The sequence below is a fragment of the Mobula hypostoma genome, chromosome 23 (assembly GCF_963921235.1).
Source record: "Mobula hypostoma chromosome 23, sMobHyp1.1, whole genome shotgun sequence".
Lineage (NCBI taxonomy): Eukaryota > Metazoa > Chordata > Chondrichthyes > Myliobatiformes > Myliobatidae > Mobula > Mobula hypostoma.
The window spans coordinates 697555-720421 of NC_086119.1; the positions used below are offsets into that span (position 1 = coordinate 697555).

The window sequence follows — 22867 nt, forward strand, 5'->3', positions numbered from 1 at the left end:
TCCAAGCACAGATAGATGCAGCAATGCAGATCAAGTTGGCCAAAAGGCCTGTGTGTGCTCCACAGACTGCAAATCCAATTTTTCTGTGTAAATTGTAAGTATAGCTGGATACTTCATTATTCCATGATCTCCCATGAGCATACCACTTCACTGCATTGCGACTTAAAAATAAAGTTCATTATTGCTGCACAGCCTTCAGGTCCCTCCCACAAAGGTATGAAATGTGGATAAAACTGGATATTGTTGTCATGTCAGTGATAGAATCTAGTTGAAGAAAATGGAAGGAGTCATTATCAGTTCAGTTAGCCAAAAATCAGTTTCCATTCTGGAAGGTTTAACACCTTTGTGCAAGACACTGGAATAGGTATCCCGTCACTACACTCTTCATTCTTGCCAGATGCTTAGCTTGACCTTACAGAAGGTCTTGGATCGTTCTTATGTCCATTCTGCCCAAACCCTAAACACCATCCCTTTGTTGAACCTGCTGTGTTCTCCCAGCATTTTATTCTGGTACAGACTCCAGCACCTGTCATTTCTTCCGTTTCCCCTCTACACCAAATATTATAGCCAGCAATCACAACTTTCCTTACAGACCCCCCCACAGCCCTGACCAAAAACCCACAATAGGAAGCAACCAAGCTACAATAGTTTCAAAAAAAATCAAATAGTACCAATCAGAAACAAGATATTTGACAAAATCTTTATTATCTACATGCTTTATATACTCAAGACCTGTTTGATCATTACAAAAACCAGAGAGAATGCATTAAAAATTACAATGCAGTTGAAACTGATTATGGCCCAGTCCAATTTAAAACCCACCACGCAGTCTCAACACTAGGTGCAGAGTTGATTCTTTCTGAATATTGTAGTCAGAAAGGGTTCGTCCATCTTCCAACTGCTTCCCAGCAAAGATCAGTCGTTGTTGGTCTGGAGGTATACCTTCCTTGTCCTGAATTTTGGCCTTGACATTTTCTATGGTGTCACTTGGCTCCACCTCAAGGGTGATGGTTTTCCCAGTCAGGGTCTTCACAAAGATCTGCATTCCACCACGCAGTCTCAAGACTAGATGCAGAGTTGATTCTTTCTGAATGTTGTAGTCAGAAAGGGTTCGTCCATCTTCCAACTGCTTCCCAGCAAAGATCAGTCGTTGTTGGTCTGGAGGTATACCTTCCTTGTCCTGAATTTTGGCCTTGACATTTTCTATGGTGTCACTTGGCTCCACCTCAAGGGTGATGGTCTTCCCAGTCAAGGTCTTCACAAAGATCTGCATTCCACCACGCAGTCTCAAGACTAGATGCAGAGTTGATTCTTTCTGAATGTTGTAGTCAGAAAGGGTTCGTCCATCTTCCAACTGCTTCCCAGCAAAGATCAGTCGTTGTTGGTCTGGAGGTATACCTTCCTTGTCCTGAATTTTGGCCTTGACATTTTCTATGGTGTCACTTGGTTCCACCTCAAGGGTGATGGTTTTCCCAGTCAGGGTCTTCACAAAGATCTGCATTCCACCACGCAGTCTCAAGACTAGATGCAGAGTTGATTCTTTCTGAATGTTGTAGTCAGAAAGGGTTCGTCCATCTTCCAACTGCTTCCCAGCAAAGATCAGTCGTTGTTGGTCTGGAGGTATACCTTCCTTGTCCTGAATTTTGGCCTTGACATTTTCTATGGTGTCACTTGGCTCCACCTCAAGGGTGATGGTCTTCCCAGTCAGGGTCTTCACAAAGATCTGCATTCCACCACGCAGTCTCAAGACTAGATGCAGAGTTGATTCTTTCTGAATGTTGTAGTCAGAAAGGGTTCGTCCATCTTCCAACTGCTTCCCAGCAAAGATCAGTCGTTGTTGGTCTGGAGGTATACCTTCCTTGTCCTGAATTTTGGCCTTGACATTTTCTATGGTGTCACTTGGCTCCACCTCAAGGGTGATGGTCTTCCCAGTCAGGGTCTTCACAAAGATCTGCATTCCACCACGCAGTCTCAAGACTAGATGCAGAGTTGATTCTTTCTGAATGTTGTAGTCAGAAAGGGTTCGTCCATCTTCCAACTGCTTCCCAGCAAAGATCAGTCGTTGTTGGTCTGGAGGTATACCTTCCTTGTCCTGAATTTTGGCCTTGACATTTTCTATGGTGTCACTTGGCTCCACCTCAAGGGTGATGGTCTTCCCAGTCAGGGTCTTCACAAAGATCTGCATTCCACCACGCAGTCTCAAGACTAGATGCAGAGTTGATTCTTTCTGAATGTTGTAGTCAGAAAGGGTTCGTCCATCTTCCAACTGCTTCCCAGCAAAGATCAGTCGTTGTTGGTCTGGAGGTATACCTTCCTTGTCCTGAATTTTGGCCTTGACATTTTCTATGGTGTCACTTGGCTCCACCTCAAGGGTGATGGTCTTCCCAGTCAGGGTCTTCACAAAGATCTGCATTTTGAACTGAATTATAAAATACAGCCAGTTTTAGTAATTAAGCTTTTTTTAAACCCCAGCAAAAAAGACAAAACAACACCGATCTTTCAGGCCACAATGTTGTACTGACCTTTTAATCTACTCCAGGATCAATATAATTTTCACTATGACATTTTTTCATTCATGCACCCGAGTCTCTTAAATGTTACAAATATAACTTTCTTGACTACCACCCCAACAGTATGTTGCATTGACATAGCACTATATACAAAACACTTAACAATCGCAATTCACCCCAAATTCATACCCCCCCCACCCCCACCATATTCACCATTCCTGCCCTGGAATAAAAGTCTGCTGCCTACTTAATCTACACCTATCATCTAATATGTTTATTTCGTCACCTGTCCCCTTCAGCTCACAATGTTGTGTTAAACTTTTTACCTACTCCAAGATCAATCTAGCCCTTCACTCCCATGCAACATTCCATTTTTTTTTCATCCATGCACCTTTCCAAAAGTTTAAATGGCCCTAAAGCATTAGCCTCTACCATCATCCCTAGCAGCATTTTCCACACCCACGATTGTGTTAAATATCCCATCTCAAAGTAAATCCAAAATTCAAAATATCAAACTACACCACCCTATACAACCTTCTGATTCATTCCTTGCAAGCGCACTCAGCAAATTTATAGAATAGTAATTAACAGGATCAAAAGATCAACTACAGTGTAGAAAACAAACTGCCAATGCAAGTATAATGAACAAGAACATAAAATAACAAGATAAAGAGTTTTTGAAGTGGTTGTGAGAACATCTTGGTGGACAGACAGCTGAGTGTAGTTATCCCCTCAAGAGCCTGATGGTTGTGGAGTAACTATTCTTGAAGTTGGTGGTGCAAGTTCTGAGACTCTTGTACCTCTTGACATCCGATCTATACTTTCTGCAATTAACTTGAATATTATGGCTTCTCATTAGCCATTTCCACCCTAGGAAAAAAAGTCACTAGCTGTCCACTACCAATGCCACTTTTCTAAACCACCTCTCCCCATCATTTGCTCAAAAGAGTGAAGCTCTAGATGTTCAATATTTTCTCACAAGACATGCTCTCCAATTCAGAAAGCATGCAATTCCTGCATCTTTGCTTATGCTTTCATATCTTTCCTATAAGGTGACCAGAACTGTTGTCTATCTAGTGTTTTATAGAGCTGCAACCTGATTGCTTGAATTCAATCCCCTAAATAATTATATATACATTCACCAGTCTAAAGACAAAATTACTGCAAGACTTAGGACACTCCAGATGCTTGCTCACCAACCTAGCAAGTGTAGAGCAGCCACTCTCAGTCCTACTCCCCCATGTTTAACAACTCTTTTCATTCCAAGGCCACATTTTATGTCTATACTCCTGCTCCCTCTGACCTTCCCCCACGCTCACCTACTCAGGCCCCAGAGCCCTATTTCCCATCCCTTTGTTATTAACTCACGGCCCCGGGATCTCACCAAACTAGTCATCGCCCCGGTCTTTAATGCGTTCCCGCACACTCACCTGCCTCCATCTCATCCTCCCCTCCCTCAGCACGGTTCCTCAGACGCTACTGGCTCCCGGGTCCGTCCCTTCCCAATCGCTCAGTGCCTCTCCTCCCTAGCTCTCACCTATTCTCCAGTCCCCGGCCCGTAGCCTGCGCGACCCCTCACCCTCTCCAGAGCCAGCGACAGCCAAGCCACGCTCTCCGCTAATCGCTTACATTCTCTTCCTGCCACCCGCACCCGCACCCGCACCCGCTGTTGTTGCCGGCTTTTGGCCCTCACCTCTTTCGCTCGATCACCCGCCGCTCCTCAGCGATGGCGTTCACTGGCGACTGCGCCCAACCTTCCTCTTTTATAAGCAGCAACCGTTTTACTCCTCACCTGGTTCCTCTGCACTGTATATAGTCCCTAAATTTGTTTTCGTGAAAATTCACCTAATATTTCTGAACGAAATATTTCACAATTTATTCAGAAATATTTATTTATACGATAAAATATAATTAAATCTTAAATTCGCTCTCTTAATTGTAATAATGTTTCGCGCATTGATTTTTAATGTAAGTGGTGTGTAACCACACAGCTTTGCCCCCGCCTTGACGGTGATTGGATGAAGTCTCGTTTGAGTCTGTGATTGGTGGAGGTAATTTACGTGTACAATAATCGTAGATCATAGTTACAGTTAGCCAATCAGCAGCCAACATATCAGGATGTCGTCATTGCGCGTGATCATCCCGTGTAGTGACCATGAGTCAGCAGGTGGGGGAGGTGAGGGTGTGTTGTAGATGAGGAGTTAGGTAGGAGAGGTGGATAGGTGAGGTAGTACATGGGGTACAGGTGGGGGAGGTGAGGTAGGGTAGGGTGAGGGTGTGTTGTAGATGAGGAGTTAGGTAGGAGAGGTGGATAGGTGAGGTAGTACATGGGGTACAGGTGGGGGAGGTGAGGTAGGGTGGGGTGAGGGTGTGTTGTAGATGAGGAGTTAGGTAGGAGAGGTGGATAGGTGAGATAGTACATGGGGTACAGGTGGGGGAGGTGAGGTAGGGTAGGGTGAAGGTGTGTTGTAGATGAGGAGTTGGGTAGGAGAGGTGGATAGGTGAGGTAGTACATGGGGTACAGGTGGGAGAGGTGAGGTAGGGTGAGGGTGTGTTGTAGATGAGGAGTTAGGTAGGAGAGGTGGATAGGTGAGGTAGTACATGGGGTACAGGTGGGGGAGGTGAGGTAGGGTAGGGTGAGGGTGTGTTGTAGATGAGGAGTTAGGTAGGAGAGGTGGATAGGTGAGGTAGTACATGGGGTACAGGTGGGGGAGGGAAACGGGTGATTGTGGCTGGGGGAAAAGGGTGGTAGCGGGGTGGGAACCAGAGTGAAGGGACTCAGGATAGGAAAAATGGTAAAGAAAAACAGCGTGCAGTCAGACTGTCAGGAAGGACAGGCAGATGACTATCAGTGCATTAGGGATGCACGATCAAATGGGGTAGCAAATACAGTACTCAAAGTGTTAAATAAGAGAGCTATAATATCTCTGAATCGATCGATCAAGCATCATCCATAAATTTGTTATATTGCTACTTTTAATTCTGGTTTTATGGCCGTCATGCATCTGAGTTGCACTTTTGTACTGCTGGACATTGTATTGGCTGGTTACTTGATTTTATTTATTGTTTATTTTTGTTTTATAGCATTGACTATGAGAGTTGCAAACTCATTTTCGCTGTATTGGTGCATGACAAATTGTACTATGCAATGACAAAGATATTTCATTCATATCTCAATGCATGGAGTATAAGGTAGATGATCTTGTTGCAATATTACAGATTGTCAGGTATGACGTTGTAGCCATCACTAAATCGTGGCTGAAGGATGGTTGTAGTTGGGAGCTAAATATCCAAGGTTACATGTTATATCGAAGGGATAGGAAGGTAGGCAGAGGGGGTGGCGTGGCTCTGCTGGTAAAGAATGGTATCAAGTCAGTAGAAAGATGTGACATAGGATTGGAAGATGTTGAATCCTTGTGGGTTGAGTTAAGAAACTGTAAGGGTAAAAGGACTCTGATGGCAGTTATATACCGGCCTCCAAACAGTAGCTGGAACGTGGACCACAGCTTACAACAAGAAATAGAAAAGCCATGTCAAAGGGGCAATGTTAGTCATGGGACATTTTAACATGCAGGTCAGTTGGGAATATCAGGATGGTAATGGATCCCAAGAGAGTGAGTTTGTTGGATGCCTTTGAGTTGGCTTTTTAAGAGCAGTTTATCGTTGAGCCTACTGGGGTGTTAGGAAGCTTAAGGTAGAAGAACTCTTAGGAGCCCATGTTCATGATATGATTGAGTTCAACTTGGAACTTGAAAGGGAGAAAGTAAAGTCTGACGTGGCAGAATTTCAGTGGAGTAAAAGAAATTACAGTGGTATGAGAAGGGAGTTGGCCAAAGTAAAATTAGAAGGAGACAGCAGAGCAGCAAGGGATGAATTTCTGGAAAAAAAAATAAGGAAGGTGCAGGTGTATTCCAAAAACAAAGAAATACTCAAATGACAAAATAGTACAGCCTTAGCTGACAAGGGAAGTCAAAGCTAATGTCAAAGCAAAGAGAGGACATAGAACAAAGCAAAAATTAGTGGGAAGATAGGGGATTGGGAAGCTTTTAAAAACTTACAGAGAGCAACTAAAAGTATCATGAGGAGGGAAAAGATGAAATATGAAAGCAGGCTGGCTATCAAAGTGGATAGTAAAAGCTTTTCAAGTAGGTAAAAAAAAAGAGACGAGAATGCATATAGGACAGCTAGAAAATAAGACGGAATAAAGAGGAACGAGGAGATGGCAGATGAACTGTATGAGTATCTTCACCGTGGAAGACTCTGGCAGAGTGCTGGATGTTGAAGGGTGAGTGCAGTTACTAATACAAGGGAGAAGGTGCTCCAAAAGCGGAAAGACCTAAGGGTACGTATGTCACCCAGACCAGATGAACTGCACCCTGGGATCTGAAAGAGGTAGCAGTAGAGATGGTGGGCGCATTAGTAATGATCTTTCAAAAATCATTGGACTGTGGCATGTTGCCAGAGGACTGGAAAACTGCAAATGTCACTTCACTCTTTAAGAAAGGAAGAAGGCAGCAGAAAGGAAATTATAGACCAGTTAGCCTGACCTCAGTGGTTGGGAAGGTGTTGGAGTCAATTGTTAAGGAGGAGGTTGGTGACACAGGATAGATAGGACAAAGTCAGCATGGTTTCCATAAGGGAAAATCTTGCCTGACAAATCTTTTGGAATTCTTTGAGGAGATTACAAGAAGGATAGATAAGGGTGTTGTATATTTGGACTTTCAAAAGGCCTTTGACAAGGTGCCACGCATGAGGCTGCTTACCAAATTGGGAGTCCATGGTATTACAGGAAAGTTACTGGCATGGTTAGATCATTGGCTGATTGATAGCAGGCAGTGAATGGGAATAAAAGAATTATCTGCTGGTTGACTGCCAGTGACTAGTGGTGTTCTGCAGGGATTGGTGTTGGGACCACTTATTTTTATTCTGTATGTCAATGATTTAGATGATGAAATAGATGGCTTTGTTGCAAGTTCGCAGAAGATATAAAGGTTGGTGGAGGGGCAGGTAGTGTTGAGGAAACAGGTAGGCTGTAGAAGGCCATGAACAGATAGGGAGACTGGACAAAACAGTGGCAAATGAAATACAATGTTGGAAAATCCATGGTCATAAACCTTGGACAGACTGGTGAATGGAGCTGAGGGGAATAAACGATCAGCCATGATTGAATGGTAGAGCAGACTTGATGGGCCAAATGGCCTACTTCTGCTCCTGTGTCTTGTGGACCTGTTGTGAGTGGAAGGTGACTGGTGAGGTTGTGGATGGGGAAATGGTGGGACAGTTGACAGGTTATTATGTGGGGGGGGGGAAATGGTGGAGTTGAGGTGACTAGTTTTTGCTGGGGTGTGGTGACAGATGAACAGAGGAGACAAAGAAGGGGAAATGAAGAAATAATGGAGGGGAGAGAGACACTGGCAAACCAGGAAAGGTCACAGAATGGCAGTGTTTATTTTAGCCTGACCTACTAGGTTCTGTTTTGATTTCAATCATGAAGTCTTTGGTCTCTCCACCTTGTAAGTTTTATTAGTTCTTCCACTGTGGCATTCAGACCCTTCTGATCACCAATAACTTACAGCTGAAGGATTTAAAAAAATTATTTTACATTATATCCTTGTGTGTACTTTCTCATTAATATATCCTGTCTTGTATCTCCCTGAAATTTCTGTGTCCTTCGCACAGCCCAGCTTTACAAATGTGTGTGTACATAACACTTGATCATTTTGTCCAAAATGGTACAAATTGTGAACAACTGGCACTCCGTTACTGATTCTTGTGACATTCTACTGGGTACAGCCTTCCAGCTCTACAATGGGGCATGTAAATTCTCAAGTCTATGCTTCTACTGTATCTCTTTCCCAAATGTTTTCATTTTATGCAATGTGTTTAGTGGTATTCTGGAAATCGAATTATACTGCAATACAGTGTAGACTTTTGATCCCCTTACGTAGGAATAAAACTTAAAAGTATCACTGAAACAGTAGAGGGAATTCATCAGGTTAATTGCTGGACCAAGAGTGCTCTCCTACAAGAGAGACTAAGGTTGGGTCTGGAAGATGAAGGATCACCTTTCTCAAGCATATCCTAGGAGGGTATGACAGGTAGATGCCGAGATGTTTTCAACAGCGGGAGAGCCTTGAACATGGGGACATAACTATAAGAGAATAGCCAGCCATTTAAAACTAAAGAAATTTCTCTTCAGAGGTGGTGACTCTCTGGAATGCTTTGGCCCTGCTGGTGATGGAAGCTTGATTATTAAAGTTAATAACATTTGATAAACCAAGGAATATAAGAGTGTAGTGAAACAATACAGAGGAAGAGTTGAAGCCAGCCATGATTATTAAGTAGCGGGGCAGGCTTGCATGTCCTGATGGCCAATTCAAACTCCTACTTTCATGTAATGGCAGTAGCGGGAAGGGAGCCTGGCCTGGATGGAGGGGGTCTTTGATGATGGATGCTACTTTCTTGTGACAGCGCTCTGTGTAAATGTGTTCAATGGTGGGGAGGGCTGAGCCGCATCCACTACTTTTTGTAGGTTTCTTCATTCACGGGTATTTGTGTTTCCATACCAAGCTGTGATACAGCCAATCAATATCCGCTTTATCACACATCTGTAAATTTTTGTAAAAGTTTTAAATGACATGCCAAATCTTTACAGACTTCAAAGAAAGTGAAGGTGCTGCTGTGCTTTCTTTGTAAGCTGAACAAGAGAGGCCTTCTGGTAATAATTAATAAAGTTATATTAATATATAATCATGCTCTTTATGGAACTTGAGCTTTTAAGTTGACCCAGGCGTACATTTAGCAAGCATTGTAAATATGTTAACTGTTGTCTTGGTGCGTGAAAACTGAAAATAAGTGAAAATTGACTTGACCTCAGTGGCAACTCTCATATAGAAATCGTCATATCACAACAAAGATTGTTTTTTCCAAGACCCAACTTTAACGACCGCTGTATATACTTTGAAACCTGACTTCCTTGAATTTGTGACAACCTCTCAGCTGACACTCAGGTCAGCTGCTTGGCTAAGGTGCCAGTGCGTAGATGCTAGATTCCAGAGTGAATCAGATTTATTATTAACAGACATATGATGTGAAATTTGCTCTGTTGTGACAGCAGTACAGTGTAGTCATTAAATTGCTGTAAATTACACAAATTAGTAGCCAACTGTTCTATGATCCATGAGTCTATCCGGAGAGAATACCATTTTTTTTCTTTCACAAATGCTGATTCACTGGCTAAGTTCTTTCAGCATTTTGTTTTTTGTTTAAGGAAGAAAGTCAATAGGCCTTCTAGAAATGCAGCTGAGTTCATTGTAGGAAATGAAGAGGAGGAGGAGGAGCTCAGAAAGTCAAGGGAGGTGCCAGAGAACTGGAGAATGGCAAATGTCATCCAGGAAGTAGTGCACAGATATTTCCAGAAAACCAACGCCTGTCAGTTCAACCTCAGTGCTGGAGAACCTTCTAGAAAATAATAAGCTGAGGGGAAAAACAGCAGTTAATAAAACAGGGCTGCAACAGATTATTTTTAAAGGTCATATGTGACCAACCTTATAGAATATTTTGATGTGTTTTCAAAAAAGGAACCTCTTCCTGGAGACGCTGCCTGGCCTGCTGCGTTCACCAGCAAATTTGATGTGTGCCACGTGTATGGGAGTTAATTTTAGTGTACTGTTCACAGAAAGAATTCAGACACAAATTATGTAAGATATCTGGTATATTTCATAAAGAATAGAAAATGGCAATGACTCAGCCCTGACTCATTAGCTGAGTCAGGGTTCAGTTATTCTGATCAAAGGGTTCAAAAAACATTAACTTTGTTTCTCTTCCACAGATCCTATCTGACTCAAGTATTTCCAGAAACTTCTGTTAATCTATGTTTCTACACTGTACGCTTAACATGATGTATATATTCCAGGCACTCAAATACCTCACAACCATTTTTACGTCAAAACTATTTTTTTTAAATTAAGATCTACAGTTTGTTGATTTTCTTTTTACTTTTTTTGATTGGTACAGAGAGCAGCCTCTTGCTCTGTTAATTCTACCCCAGGTCCCAGGAACATAGTGTATTAGTTCCACTCTATAATCTCTTTCCTGCAAATGTCTGTCTGAAAAACCAATCCAATTATTTCTCAAAAACTCTAACTGACTATTTTCACTTGCCTTACACATGATGAGTTTCAGTTTATTCTTTAACTCTTTTTAACGCTTAACCTAGTTAAGGATTTCCTGCACTGTTCGCTTTACACTTATGACTGTGAGGTGAAGCAAAGCTCCAATGCCATTTTCAAGTTTGTTGACGAGACTACTGTCATAGGCTGAATCAAAGGCGGTGACAAATCAGTATATAGAAGAGAGATGGAAATTCCAACTTGAGTGGTGCCACAACAACAAGCCTTTACTTAATGTCAGCAAGATCAAGGAGCTAATTATTGACTTCAGGAGGAGGAAAGCAAAGGTCCATGAGCCAGTTTTCATTGGAGGATCAGAAGTGGAAAGGATTAACACCTTTAAATTCCGTGGTGTTGTCATTTCAGAAGACCTGTTCTGGGCCCAGCATGTAAGTGCAATTATGAAGAAAGCATGGCAGCACCTCTAGTTCCTGAGGAGTCTGCAAAGATTTGGCATGACATCTAAAACTTTGACAATCTTCTAAAGATGTGTGGTGGAGAGTATATTGACTGCCTGGTATGGAAATAACAATGTCCTATAAAAAGTAGTGGTTACAGCCCAGTCCATCACGGGTAAAGTCCTCCCCACCATTGAGCACATCTACACAGAGCATGTTGCAAGAAAGCAGCATCCATCATCAGGGGCCCCAACTACTCAGGTCATGCTGTCTTCTCACTGCTGCTATTAGGAAGAAGGTACAGGATCCTCAGGACTCACATCACCTGGTTCAGGAACAGTTATTACCCCTCAACCATCAAGCTCTTGAACCAAAGGGGATAACTTCACTCAACTTCACTTGCTCATCACTGAAATGTTCCCACAACCTATGGATTCACTTTCAAGGACTCTTCATCTCATATTCTCGATATTTATTGCTTATTTATTTATAATTATTATTTCTTTCTTTTGTATTTGCAGTTTGTTGCTTTTTGCACACTGGTGCACTCATTTAGTGCAGACTTTCATTGATTCTATTATGGTTATTATTCTATATGAATTTATTGAGTTTACCTGCAAGAAAATGAATCACATGGTTGTATATGTTGAAATATGTACTTTGATAATAAAGTTACTTTTAACTTTTATAATTACCCTGCACATCTCTTTATACCTTTTGCCCAGAATTTTAAATTTGTGGCCTGCCCTCTGAACTATCTGATTTTGGGAACAAGATTCACAACACGCTGGAGGAACTCAGCAGGTCGGGCAGCATCCATGGAAACGATTAGTCAACGTTTCGGGCCGGAGCCCTTCGTCAGGACTGAAGAGGGAAGGGGCAGAGGCCCTATAAAGAAGGTGGGGGGAGGGTGGGAAGGAGAAGGCTGGTAGGTTCCAGGTGAAAAACCAGTAAGGGGAAAGATAAAGGGGTGGGGGAAGGGAGGCAGGGAGGTGATAGGCAGGAAAGGTGAAGAAAGAATAGGGGAAAGCACACTGGGTAGTAGAAGGAGGCGGAACCATGAGGGAGGTGATAGGCAGCTGGGGGAGGGGGCAGAGTGACATAGGGATAGAGGAAGGGAGGGGGAGGAAATTACCGGAAGTTGGAGAATTCTATGTTCATACCCGATGCAGGTTGGGGGACCGCTTCGTCGAGCACCCCCGCTCCGTTCGCCACAACAAACAGGATCTCCCAGTAGCCACCCACTTCAACTCTGCTTCCCACTCCCGTTCAGATATGTCCATAGATGGCCTCCTCTACTGCCACGGTGAGGCTAAACTCAGGTTGGAGGAGCAACACTTCATATACCGTCTAGGTAGTCTCCAGCCCCTTGGTATGAACATAGAATTCTCCAACTTCCAGTAATTCCCTCACCCTCCCTTCCCCTATCCCTATTTCTCTCTGCCCCCTCCCCCAGCTGCCTACCACCTCCCTCTTGGTTCCGCCTCCTTCTACTACCCATTGTGTTTTCCCCTATTCTTTCTTCACCTTTCCTGCCTATCACCTCCCTGCCTCCCTTCCCCCACCCCTTTATCTTTCCCCTTACTGGTTTTTCACCTGGAACCTACCAGCCTTCTCCTTCCCACCCTCCCCCCACCTTCTTTATAGGGCCTCTGCCCCTTCCCTCTTCAGTCCTGACGAAGGGTTCCAGCCTGAAACCTCAACCGATCTTTTCCACGGATGCTGCCGACCTGCTGAGTTCCTCCAGCGTGTTGTAAGTCCATACTGCTGCTGTAATTAGCAACTAAATCTACAGTCTCATTCCAGCAAACAATATCATGATCTTTGTAGTAAGATTTATTTTGTTATTTGTCTTAATCTGCCAATCTATCTGTATCCCTTACAGTCCTGTTACTGCTCTTCTGACGAATTACCACACTTCCAAACATAGTGCTGCTCGTTCATGTCTAACTCGTTACTGCATGTAAAAGTCATTTCAAGCCTCATACCACCTACCACACTCCAGTCAGCAAACAACCACTTACATTGCTTTCTGCTTTATAAATTTTATGTATATTTTCCAACATTGTCACTGTTAGCCCTCAAGACCAATAAATCTCTCCAAATCTAGGAGACTGCAGCTATTAGATTCCCTACTATATACCCTGCCCTCAAGTTTACCTGGTCCATTTCCGACACGGCCCTCCCCTTTCTAGATCTTTCTGTCTCTGTCTCTGGAGACAGCTTATCCACTGATGTCGACTATAAGCCTACTGACTCTCACAGCTATCTGGACTATTCTCACCCTGTCTCTTGCAAAAATGCCATCCCCTTCTCGCAATTCCTCCGTCTCTGCCGCATCTGCTCTCAGGATGAGGCTTTTCATTCCAGGACGAGGGAGATGTCCTCCTTTTTTAAAGAAAGGGGCTTCCCTTCCTCCACTATTAACTCTGCTCTCAAACGCATCTCCCCCATTTCACGCACATCTGCTCTCACTCCATCCTCCAGCCACCCCACTAGGAATAGGGTTCCCCTGGTCCTCACCTACCACCCCACCAGCCTCTGGGTCCAACATATTATTCTCTGTAACTTCTACCACCTCCAACGGGATCCCACCACTAAGCACATCTTTCCCTCCCCCCCCCTTTACTTTCCGCAGGGATCGCTCCCTACGCGACTCCCTTGTCCATTCATCCCCCCCATCCCTCCCCACTGATCTCCCTCCTGGCACTTATCCTTGTAAGTGGAACAAGTGCTACACATGCCCTTACACTTCCTCCCTTACCACCATTCAGGGCCCCAGACAGTCCTTCCAGGTGAGGCGACACTTCACCTGTGAGTCGGCTGGGGTGATATACTGCGTCTGGTGCTCCCGATGTGGCCTTCTATATATTGGGGAGACCCGACGCAGACTGGGAGACTGCTTTGCTGAACACCTACGCTCTGTCCGCCAGAGAAAGCAGGATCTCCCAGTGGCCACACATTTTAATTCCACATCCCATTCCCATTCTGACATGTCTATCCACGGCCTCCTCTACTGTAAAAATGAAGCCACACTCAGGTTGGAGGAACAACACCTTATATTCCGTCTGGGTAGCCTCCAACCTGATGGCATGAACATCGACTTCTCTAACTTCTGCTAATGCCCCACCTCCCCCTCGTACCCCATCCGTTATTTATTTTTATATACACATTCTTTCTCTCACTCTCCTTTTTCTCCCTCTGCCCCTCTGACTATACCCCTTGCCCATCCTCTGGCTCCCCCCCCACCTTGTTTTTCTCCCCGGACCTCCTGTCCCATGATCCTCTCATATCCCCTTTGCCAATCACCTGTCATCTCTCCCCCTCCTGTCTTCTCCTATCATTTTGGATCTCCCCCTCCCCCTCCCACTTTCAAATCTCTTACTAACTCTTCCTTCAGTTAGTCCTGACGAAGGGTCTCGGCCTGAAACGTCGACTGTACCTCTTCCTAGAGATGCTGCCTGGCCTGCTGCGTTCACCAGCAACTTTGATGTGTGTTGCTTGAATTTCCAGCATCTGCAGAATTCCTATTATTCCCATACACGTGGATTCTGTTTACAGAACTGTCAATGTTACTATGAGAACATACATACATATTGGATGTGTCACACAATGTATAACCAGTTTGCATCAGCACTTCCCTGTATTCTCTTGTATTTAGGAGTATATTTGATATTTGTGCTCTAGAAAAGCACCGACGCATTATTTGAATCTCTGTTTCAAAAAGCTTGGGGAGCTCTTATTCTCTGAGGTGAAGCTGGATAACGTTCCCCAACAATTCTATTCACAGCATCCTACAGCTATATCCAAACACCCTTTTCCAACTCCTACTTTTCTTACAATTGGGTCATGTTTTTTGACTTCTCCAGTGCGTTCAACACCATCCGCCCTGCTCTGCTGGGGGAGATACAGGTGGATGCTTCCCTGGTATCATGGATTCTTGATTACCTGACTGGCAGACCACAGTATGTGTGCCTGCAACACTGTGTGTCCGACAGAGTGATCAGCAGCACTGGGGCTCCACAGGGGACAGTCTTGTCTCCCTTTCTCTTCACCATTTACACCTCGAACTTCAACTACTGCACAGAGTCTTGTCATCTTCAGAAGTTTTTGGATGACTCTGCCATAGTTGGATGCATCAGCAAGGGAGATGAGGCTGAGTACAGGGCTGTGGTGGGAAACTTTGTCACATGGTGTGAGCAGAATTATCTGCAGCTTAATGTGAAAAAGACTAAGGAGCTGGTGGTGGACCTGAGGAGGGCTAAGGCACCAGTCACCTCTGTTTCCATCCAGGGGGTCAGTGTGGACATGGTGGAGGATTACAGATACCTGGGGGATACAAATTAACAATAAACTGGACTGGTCAAAGAACACTGAGGCTGTCTGCAAGAAGGGTCAGAGCCATCTCTATTTCCTGAGGAGACTGAGGTCCTTTAACATCTGCTGGACAATGCTGAGGATGTTCTACGAGTCTGTGGTGGCCAGTGCTATCATGTTTGCTGTTGTGTGCTGGGGCAGCAGGCTGAGGGTAGCAGACACCAACAGAATCAACAAACTCATTCGTAAGACCAGTGATGTTGTGGGGATGGAACTGGACTCTCTCACGGTGGTGTTTGAAAAGAGGATGCTGTCCAAGTTGCATGCCATCTTGGTCAATGTCTCCCATCCACTACATAATGTACTGGGTGGGCACAGGAGTACATTCAGCCAGAGACTCATTCCTCCGAGATGCAGCACAGAGCGTCATAGGAAGTCATTCCTGCCTGTGGCCATCAAACTTTACAACTCCTCCCTTGGAGGGTCAGACATCCTGAGCCGATATGCTGGTCCTGGACTAATTTCATAATTTCCTGGCATAATTTACATATTACTATTTAACTATTTATTACTATTTTCTATTACTATTTATTATTTCTATGACTATTACTATTTACTATTTACTAATAGTAATATTACTATTACTATTTCTATTACTTTTTATTATTTATGGTGCAACTGTAACGAAAACCAATTTCCCCCGGGATCAATAAAGTATGACTATGTATGCAAATCTTCATGGTCAGTTCAACTGATCAGAAGTAAGATACCAGGGTACAGGAAATTGGAGCGAAAATAGCCCATTGGCTCCCCGGAGCTGCTGCACCATTCTACCTCAGCACCATTTCATGGCACTATTAAGGAAATCATGAGATATAGTAATAATCAGAAGGCTCTAATTTGTTAATATATCCTATAACCATATAACAATTACAGCACAGAAACAGACCATCTCAGCCCTTCTTGTCCGTGCCAAACTCTTACTCTCACCTAGTCCCACCAACCTGCACTCAGCCCATAACCCTCCATTCCTTTCCTGTCTATATAGCTGTCCAATTTAACTTTAAACAACAACATTGAACCTGCCTCAACCACTTCTGCTGGAAGCTCGTTCCACACAGCTACCACTCTCTGAGTAAAGAAGTTCCCCCTCATGTTACCCCTAAACTTTTGCCCTTTAACTCTCAACTCATGTCCTCTTGTTTGAATCTCCCCCACTCTCAATGGAAAAAGCCTATCCACGTCAAATCTATCTTTCCCTCTCATAATAGGAAAAATAGGAAAACAGATTATTATCTGAATGGTGGCCGATTAGGAAAAGGGGAGGTGCAACGAGACCTGGGTGTCATTATACACCAGTCATTGAAAGTGGGTATGCAGGTACAGCAGGCGGTGAAAAAGGCGAACGGTATGCTGGCATTTATAGCGAGAGGATTCGAGTACAGGAGCAGGGAGGTACTACTGCAGTTGTACAAGGCCTTGGTGAGACCACACCTGGAGTATTGTGTGCAGTTTTGGTCCCCTAATCTGAGGAAAGACATCTTTGCCATAGAGGGAGTACAAAGAAGGTTCACCAGATTGATTCCTGGGATGGCAGGTCTTTCATATGAAGAAAGACTGGATGAACTGGGCTTGTACTCGTTGGAATTTAGAAGATTGAGGGGGGATCTGATTGAAACGTATAAGATCCTAAAGGGATTGGACAGGCTAGATGCGGGAAGATTGTTCCTGATGTTGGGGAGGTCCAGAACGAGGGGTCACAGTTTGAGGATAGAGGGCAAGCCTTTTAGGACCGAGATTAGGAAAAACTTCTTCACACAGAGAGTGGTGAATCTGTGGAATTCTCTGCCACAGCAAACTGTTGAGGCCAGTTCATTGGCTATGTTTAAGAGGGAGTTAGATATGGCCCTTGTGGCTACAGGGGTCAGGGGGTATGGAGGGAAGGCTGGGTTCTGAGTTGGATGATCAGCCATGATCATAATAAATGGCGGTGCAGGCTCGAAGGGCCGAATGGCCTACTCCTGCACCTATTTTCTATGTTTCTATGTTTCTATAATTTTAAATACCTCTATCAAGTCCCCCCTCAACCTTCTACGTTCCAAAGAATAAAGACTCAACTTGTTCAACCTTTCTCTGTAACTTAGGTGATGAAACCCAGGTAACATTCTCGCAAATCTTCTCTATACTCTTTCTATTTTGTTGACATCTTTCCTATAATTCGGTGACCAAAACTGTACACAATACTCCAAATTTGGCCTCACCAATGCCTTGTACAATTTCAACATTACATCCCAACTCCCTTACTCAATGCTCTGATTTATAAAGGCCAGCATACCAAAAGCTTTCTTCAACACCCTATCCACATGAGATTCCACCTTCATGGAACTATGTAGCATTATTCCCATATCTCTCTGTTCTACAGCATTCTTCAATGCCCTACCATTTACCATGTATGTCCTATTTTGATTAGTCCTACCAAAATGTAGCACCTCACATTTATCAGCATTAAACACCATCTACCATCTTTCAGCCCACTCTTCTAACTGGCCTAAATCTCTCTGCAAACTTTGAATACCTACTTAATTATCCACAACTCCACCTATCTTGGTATCATCTGCATACTTACTCATCCAGTTTACCACCCCATCATCCAGATCATTAATGTATATGATAAACAACATTGGACCCAGTACAGATCCCTGAGGCACACCACTAGTCACCGTCCTCCAATCTGACAAACAGTTATCCACCACTACTCTCTGGTGTCTCCCATCCAGCCACTGCTGAATCCATTTTACTACTTCAATATTAATACCTAACAATTGAACCTTCCTAACTAACCTTCCGTGTGGAACCTTGTCAAAGGCCTTACTGAAGTCCATATAGACAACATCCACCACTTTACCCTCATCAACTTTCCTAGTAACCTCTTCAAAAAATTCAATAAGATTTGTCAAAATATCTTCCACGCAAAATCCATGTTGACTCTTCCTAATCAGACACTGTCTATCCAGATAATTATATATACCATCTCTAAGGATACTTTCCATCAATTTACCCACCACTGATGTCAAACTCACAGGCCGATAATTGCTAGGTTTACTCTTAGAACCCTTTTAAAACAATGGAACAACATGAGCAATATGCCAATCCTCCGGCACCATCCCTGTTTCTAATGACATTTGAAATATTTCTGTCAGAGCCCCTGCTATTTCCACACTAACTTCACTCGAGGTCCTAGGGAATATCCTGTCAGGACACGGAGACTTATCAACTTTTATATTCCTTAAAAGCTCCAGTACTTCCCCTTCTTTAATCATCATAGTTTCCATAACTTCCCTACCTGTCCCCCTTATCTTACACAATTCAATATCCTTCTCCTGAGTGAATACTGAAGAAAAGAAATTGGTCAGAATCTCTCCCATCTCTTTTGGCTCCGCACATAGTTGTCCACTCTGATTCTCTAAGGGACCAATTTTATCCCTCACTATCCTTTTGCTATTAATATAACTGTAGAAACCCTTGGGATTTATTTTCACCTTACTTGCCAAAGCAACCTCATATCTTCTTTTAGCTTTTCTAATTTCTTTCTTAAGATTCTTTTTACATTCTTTATATTGCTCGAGCACCTCATTTACTCCATGCTGCCTATATTTATTGTAGATATCTCTCTTTTTTTGAACCATGTTTCCAATATCCCTTAAAAACCATGGCTCTCTCAAACTTTTAACCTTTCCCTTCAACTTAACAGGAACATAAAGATTCTGTACTCTCAAAATTTCTCCTTTAAATGACCTCCATTTCTCTATTACATTTTTCCCATAAAACAAATTGTCCCAATCAACTCCTTCTAAATCCTTTTGCATCTCCTCAAAGTTAGCCTTTCTCCAATCAAAAATCTCAACCCTGGGTCCAGACCTATCCTTCTCCATAATTATATTGAAACTAATAGCATTGTGATCACTTCACCCGAAGTGCTCCCCGACACAAACCTCGTCACCCGACCTATCTCATTCCCTAACAAGAGATCCAACACTGCCCCTTCTCTAGTTGGTACCTCTATGTATTGCTGCAAAAAACTAACCTGCACACATTTTACAAACTCCAAACCATCCAGCCCTTTTACAGAATCGGCTTCCCAGTCTATGTGTGGAAAATGAAAATCTCCCACAATCACAACCTTGTGCTTACTACAAATATCTGACATCTCCTTACAAATTTCCTCCTCCAATTCTCGCTCCCCATTTGGTGGTCTATAATACACCTCCATTGTGTTACTACACCTTTCCCATTCCTCAATTCCACCCAAATAGCCTCCCTAGACGAGCCCTCCAATCTATCCTGCCAGAGCACCACTATTATATAATCTCTGACAAGCAATGCAACACCTCCCCCTCTTGTCCCTCTGATTCTATCACACCTGAAGCAATTAAATCCAGGAATACTTAGTTGCCAATCACACCCCTCCTGTAACCATGTTTCACTAATAGCTACCATATCATACTTTCAGGTATCAATCCATGGTTTAAGCTCATCCACCTTTCTTATAATGCTCCTAGCATTAAAATAAATGCATTTCAGAAATTTTCCACTTCTTACTCTCTGTTTATCAATAACGGTGCAAACAACTTTACTGTTTTCTTTTTCTTCCTTCTCCCCTACATCTGTTCCTACATCCTGGTTCCCCTAAGTCCTGAATCCCCAGGGCCAGATGATCAGCACCCCAGAGTGCCTAAGGAAGTAGCCCAAGAAATAGTGGATGCATTAGTGATAATTTTTTAAAACTCTTTAGATTCTGGATTAGTTCCTGAGAATTGGACAGTGGCTAATGTAATCCCACTTTTTAAAAAAGGAGGGAGAGAGAAACCGGGGAATTATAGACCGGTTAGCCTGACATCGGTGGTGGGGAAAATGCTCGAGTCAGTTATCAAAAGATGTGATTACAGCACATTTGGAAAGCGGTGAAATTATCGGACAAAGGCAGCATGGATTTGTGAAAGGAAAATCATGTCTGACGAATCTCATAGAATTTTTTGAGGATGTAACTAGTAGAGTGGATGGGGAGAACCAGTGGATGTGGTATATTTGGATTTTCAAAAGGCTTTTGACAAGGTCCCACACAGGAGATTAGTGTGCAAACTTAAAGCACACAGTACTGGGGGTATGGTATTGATGTGGATAGAGAATTGGTTGGCAGACAGGAAGCAAAGAGTGGGAATAAACGGGACCTTTTCAGAATGGCAGGCAGTGACTAGTGGGGTACCGCAAGGCTCAGTGCTGGGACCCCAGTTGTTTACAATATATATTAATGACTTAGATGAGGGAATTAAATGCAGCATCTCCAAGTTTGTGGATGACACGAAGCTGGGCGGCAGTGTTAGCTGTGAGGAGGATGCTAAGAGGATGCAGGGTGACTTGGATAGGTTGGGTGAGTGGGCGAATTCATGGTAGATGCAATTTAATGTGGATAAATGTGAGGTTATCCACTTTGGTGGGAAGAACAGGAAAACAGATTATTATCTCAATGGTGGCCGATTACGAAAAGGGGAGGTGTAACGAGACCTGGGTGTCATTGTACACCAGTCATTGAAAGTGGGCATGGGGGTACAGCAGGCGGTGAAAAAGGTGAATGGTATGCTGGCATTCATAGCAAGAGGATTCGAGTACAGGAGCAGGGAGGTACTACTGCAGTTGTACAAGGCCTTGATGAGACCACACCTGGATTATTGTGTGCAGTTTTGGTCACCTAATCTGAGGAAAGACATTCTTGCCATAGAGGGAGTACAAAGGAGGTTCACCAGATTGATTCCTGGGATGGCAGGACTTTCATATCATGAAAGACTGGATCGACTAGGCTTATACTCGCTGGAATTTAGAAGATTGAGGGAAGATCTTATTGAAACGTATAAAATCCTAAAGGGATTGGACAGGCTAGATGCAGGAAGATTGTTCCCGATGTTGGGGAAGTCCAGAACAAGGGGTCACAGTTTGAGGATAAAGGGGAAGCCTTTTAGGACCGAGATGAGGAAAAACTTCTTCACACAGAGAGTGGCGAATCTGTGAAATTCTCTGCCACAGGAAACAGTTGAGGCCAGTTCATTGGCTATATTTAAGAGGGAGTTAGATATGGCCCTTGTGGCTAAAGGGATCAGGGGGTATGGAGAGAAGGCAGGTACAGGGTTCTGAGTTGGATGATCAGCCATGATCATACTGAATGGCGGTGCAGGCTCGAAGGGCCAAATGGCCTAATCCTGCACCTATTTTCTATGTTTTCTATGAAGGAACTTGGCAAGTCAGGCTGAATCTATGGAGGGATGCTGAGATACATCCAAGGATGCACTGGGGCATATCATCAGTAATGGGGTCATTGAGTGTTTTGGGTCTTTCAATATCAGACACTCTCGCCCAGGTGACCCAGCCAGGGTTGATCAGGCCAAATAAACAGCACATTTTGGTGTGTTCTCTGGATTTCCAGCATCTGTAGAATCTCTTGTAATAAGAGTTATAGAAAAGTACGGCACAGTAACAGGCCCTATGGCCCATCTAGTTTGTGCCAAACCATTTAAACTGCCTCCTCCCATTGACCTGCACTGGGTCCATGGCCCTCCATACCCCGAGCATCCGTGTTCCTATCCAACTTCTCTTAAACATTGAAATCGAGGTTGCATGCACCACTTGTGCTGGCAGCTCGTTCCACACTCTTATGACCCTCTGAGTGAAGAGGTTTCCCCTCATGTTCCCCTTAAACTTTTCACCTTTCACCCTTAACCCGTTACCTCTGGTTGTAGTCCCACCTGACCTCAGTGGAAAAAGCGTGCTTGCATTTACCCTATCTATACCTGTCATAATTTTGTATACCTCTGTCAAATCTCCTCTCTATCTTCTACCTTCCAAGCAATAACGACCTAGCCTATTCACTCATTCCATATAACTCAGGTATTCCAGACCCACAAACATCCTGGTGCATTTTCTCTGTATTCTTTCAACCTTATTTACATCTTTCCTGTAAGTCAGTGGCCAAAACTGCACACAATACTCCAAATTAGGCCTCAACAATGTCTTATACAACTTTCAAATTGAATTGAATTGACTTTATTTCTTCCATCCTTCACATATATGAGGAGTAAAAATCTTGGAGCTGTGGGTGGCGACACAGTTATGGGTATACAGAGAGTAAAGGAGGGGGCCTAGGACACAGCCTTGAGGGGCATCTGTGTTGAGAGTCAGAGGGGCAGAGGTGAGGGAGCCCATTCTTAACACCTGTCGGCGATCTGACAGGAAGTCCAGGATCCAGCTCCACGAGGCAGGGTGAAGGCCGAGGTCTCTGAGCTTCTTGTCGAGCCTGGAAGGAATTATGGTGCTGAATGCTGAACTGTAGTCCAAGAACAGCATTCTCACCGAGCATCCTTCTTCTCCAGATGTGTAAGGACGGTGTGTAGAGCTGTCACTATTGCGTCATCTGTCGTCATCT

General features: G+C 43.7%; 2 protein-coding genes across 2 annotated transcripts in view; both read right to left on the minus strand.

The window, feature by feature from the left end:
* Window positions 1-688: 688 nt before the first annotated feature.
* On the minus strand, window positions 689-4317 carry LOC134336694 (polyubiquitin-C). Its single transcript, XM_063031068.1, has 2 exons — window positions 4204-4317; window positions 689-2419 (listed from the first exon to the last, which is right to left on the minus strand). The coding sequence occupies exon 2, from the start codon at window positions 2411-2413 to the stop codon at window positions 812-814; it is 1602 nt and encodes a 533-aa protein (XP_062887138.1). The 5' UTR covers window positions 2414-2419; window positions 4204-4317; the 3' UTR covers window positions 689-811.
* pigl (phosphatidylinositol glycan anchor biosynthesis, class L) overlaps window positions 4218-22867 on the minus strand; it is a 183847-nt gene continuing 165197 nt past the window's right edge. Inside the window, exon 9 of the mRNA XM_063031072.1 lies at window positions 4218-4364. The gene's annotated coding sequence lies outside the window, so the exon portion shown is untranslated. The remainder of the gene's footprint in view (window positions 4365-22867) is intronic.

Excerpts from the sequence above, each read along its gene's own strand:
- LOC134336694 (XM_063031068.1), bottom strand. The coding sequence starts at position 2,413 with ATGCAGATCTTTGTGAAGACCCTGACTGGGAAGACCATCACCCTTGAG.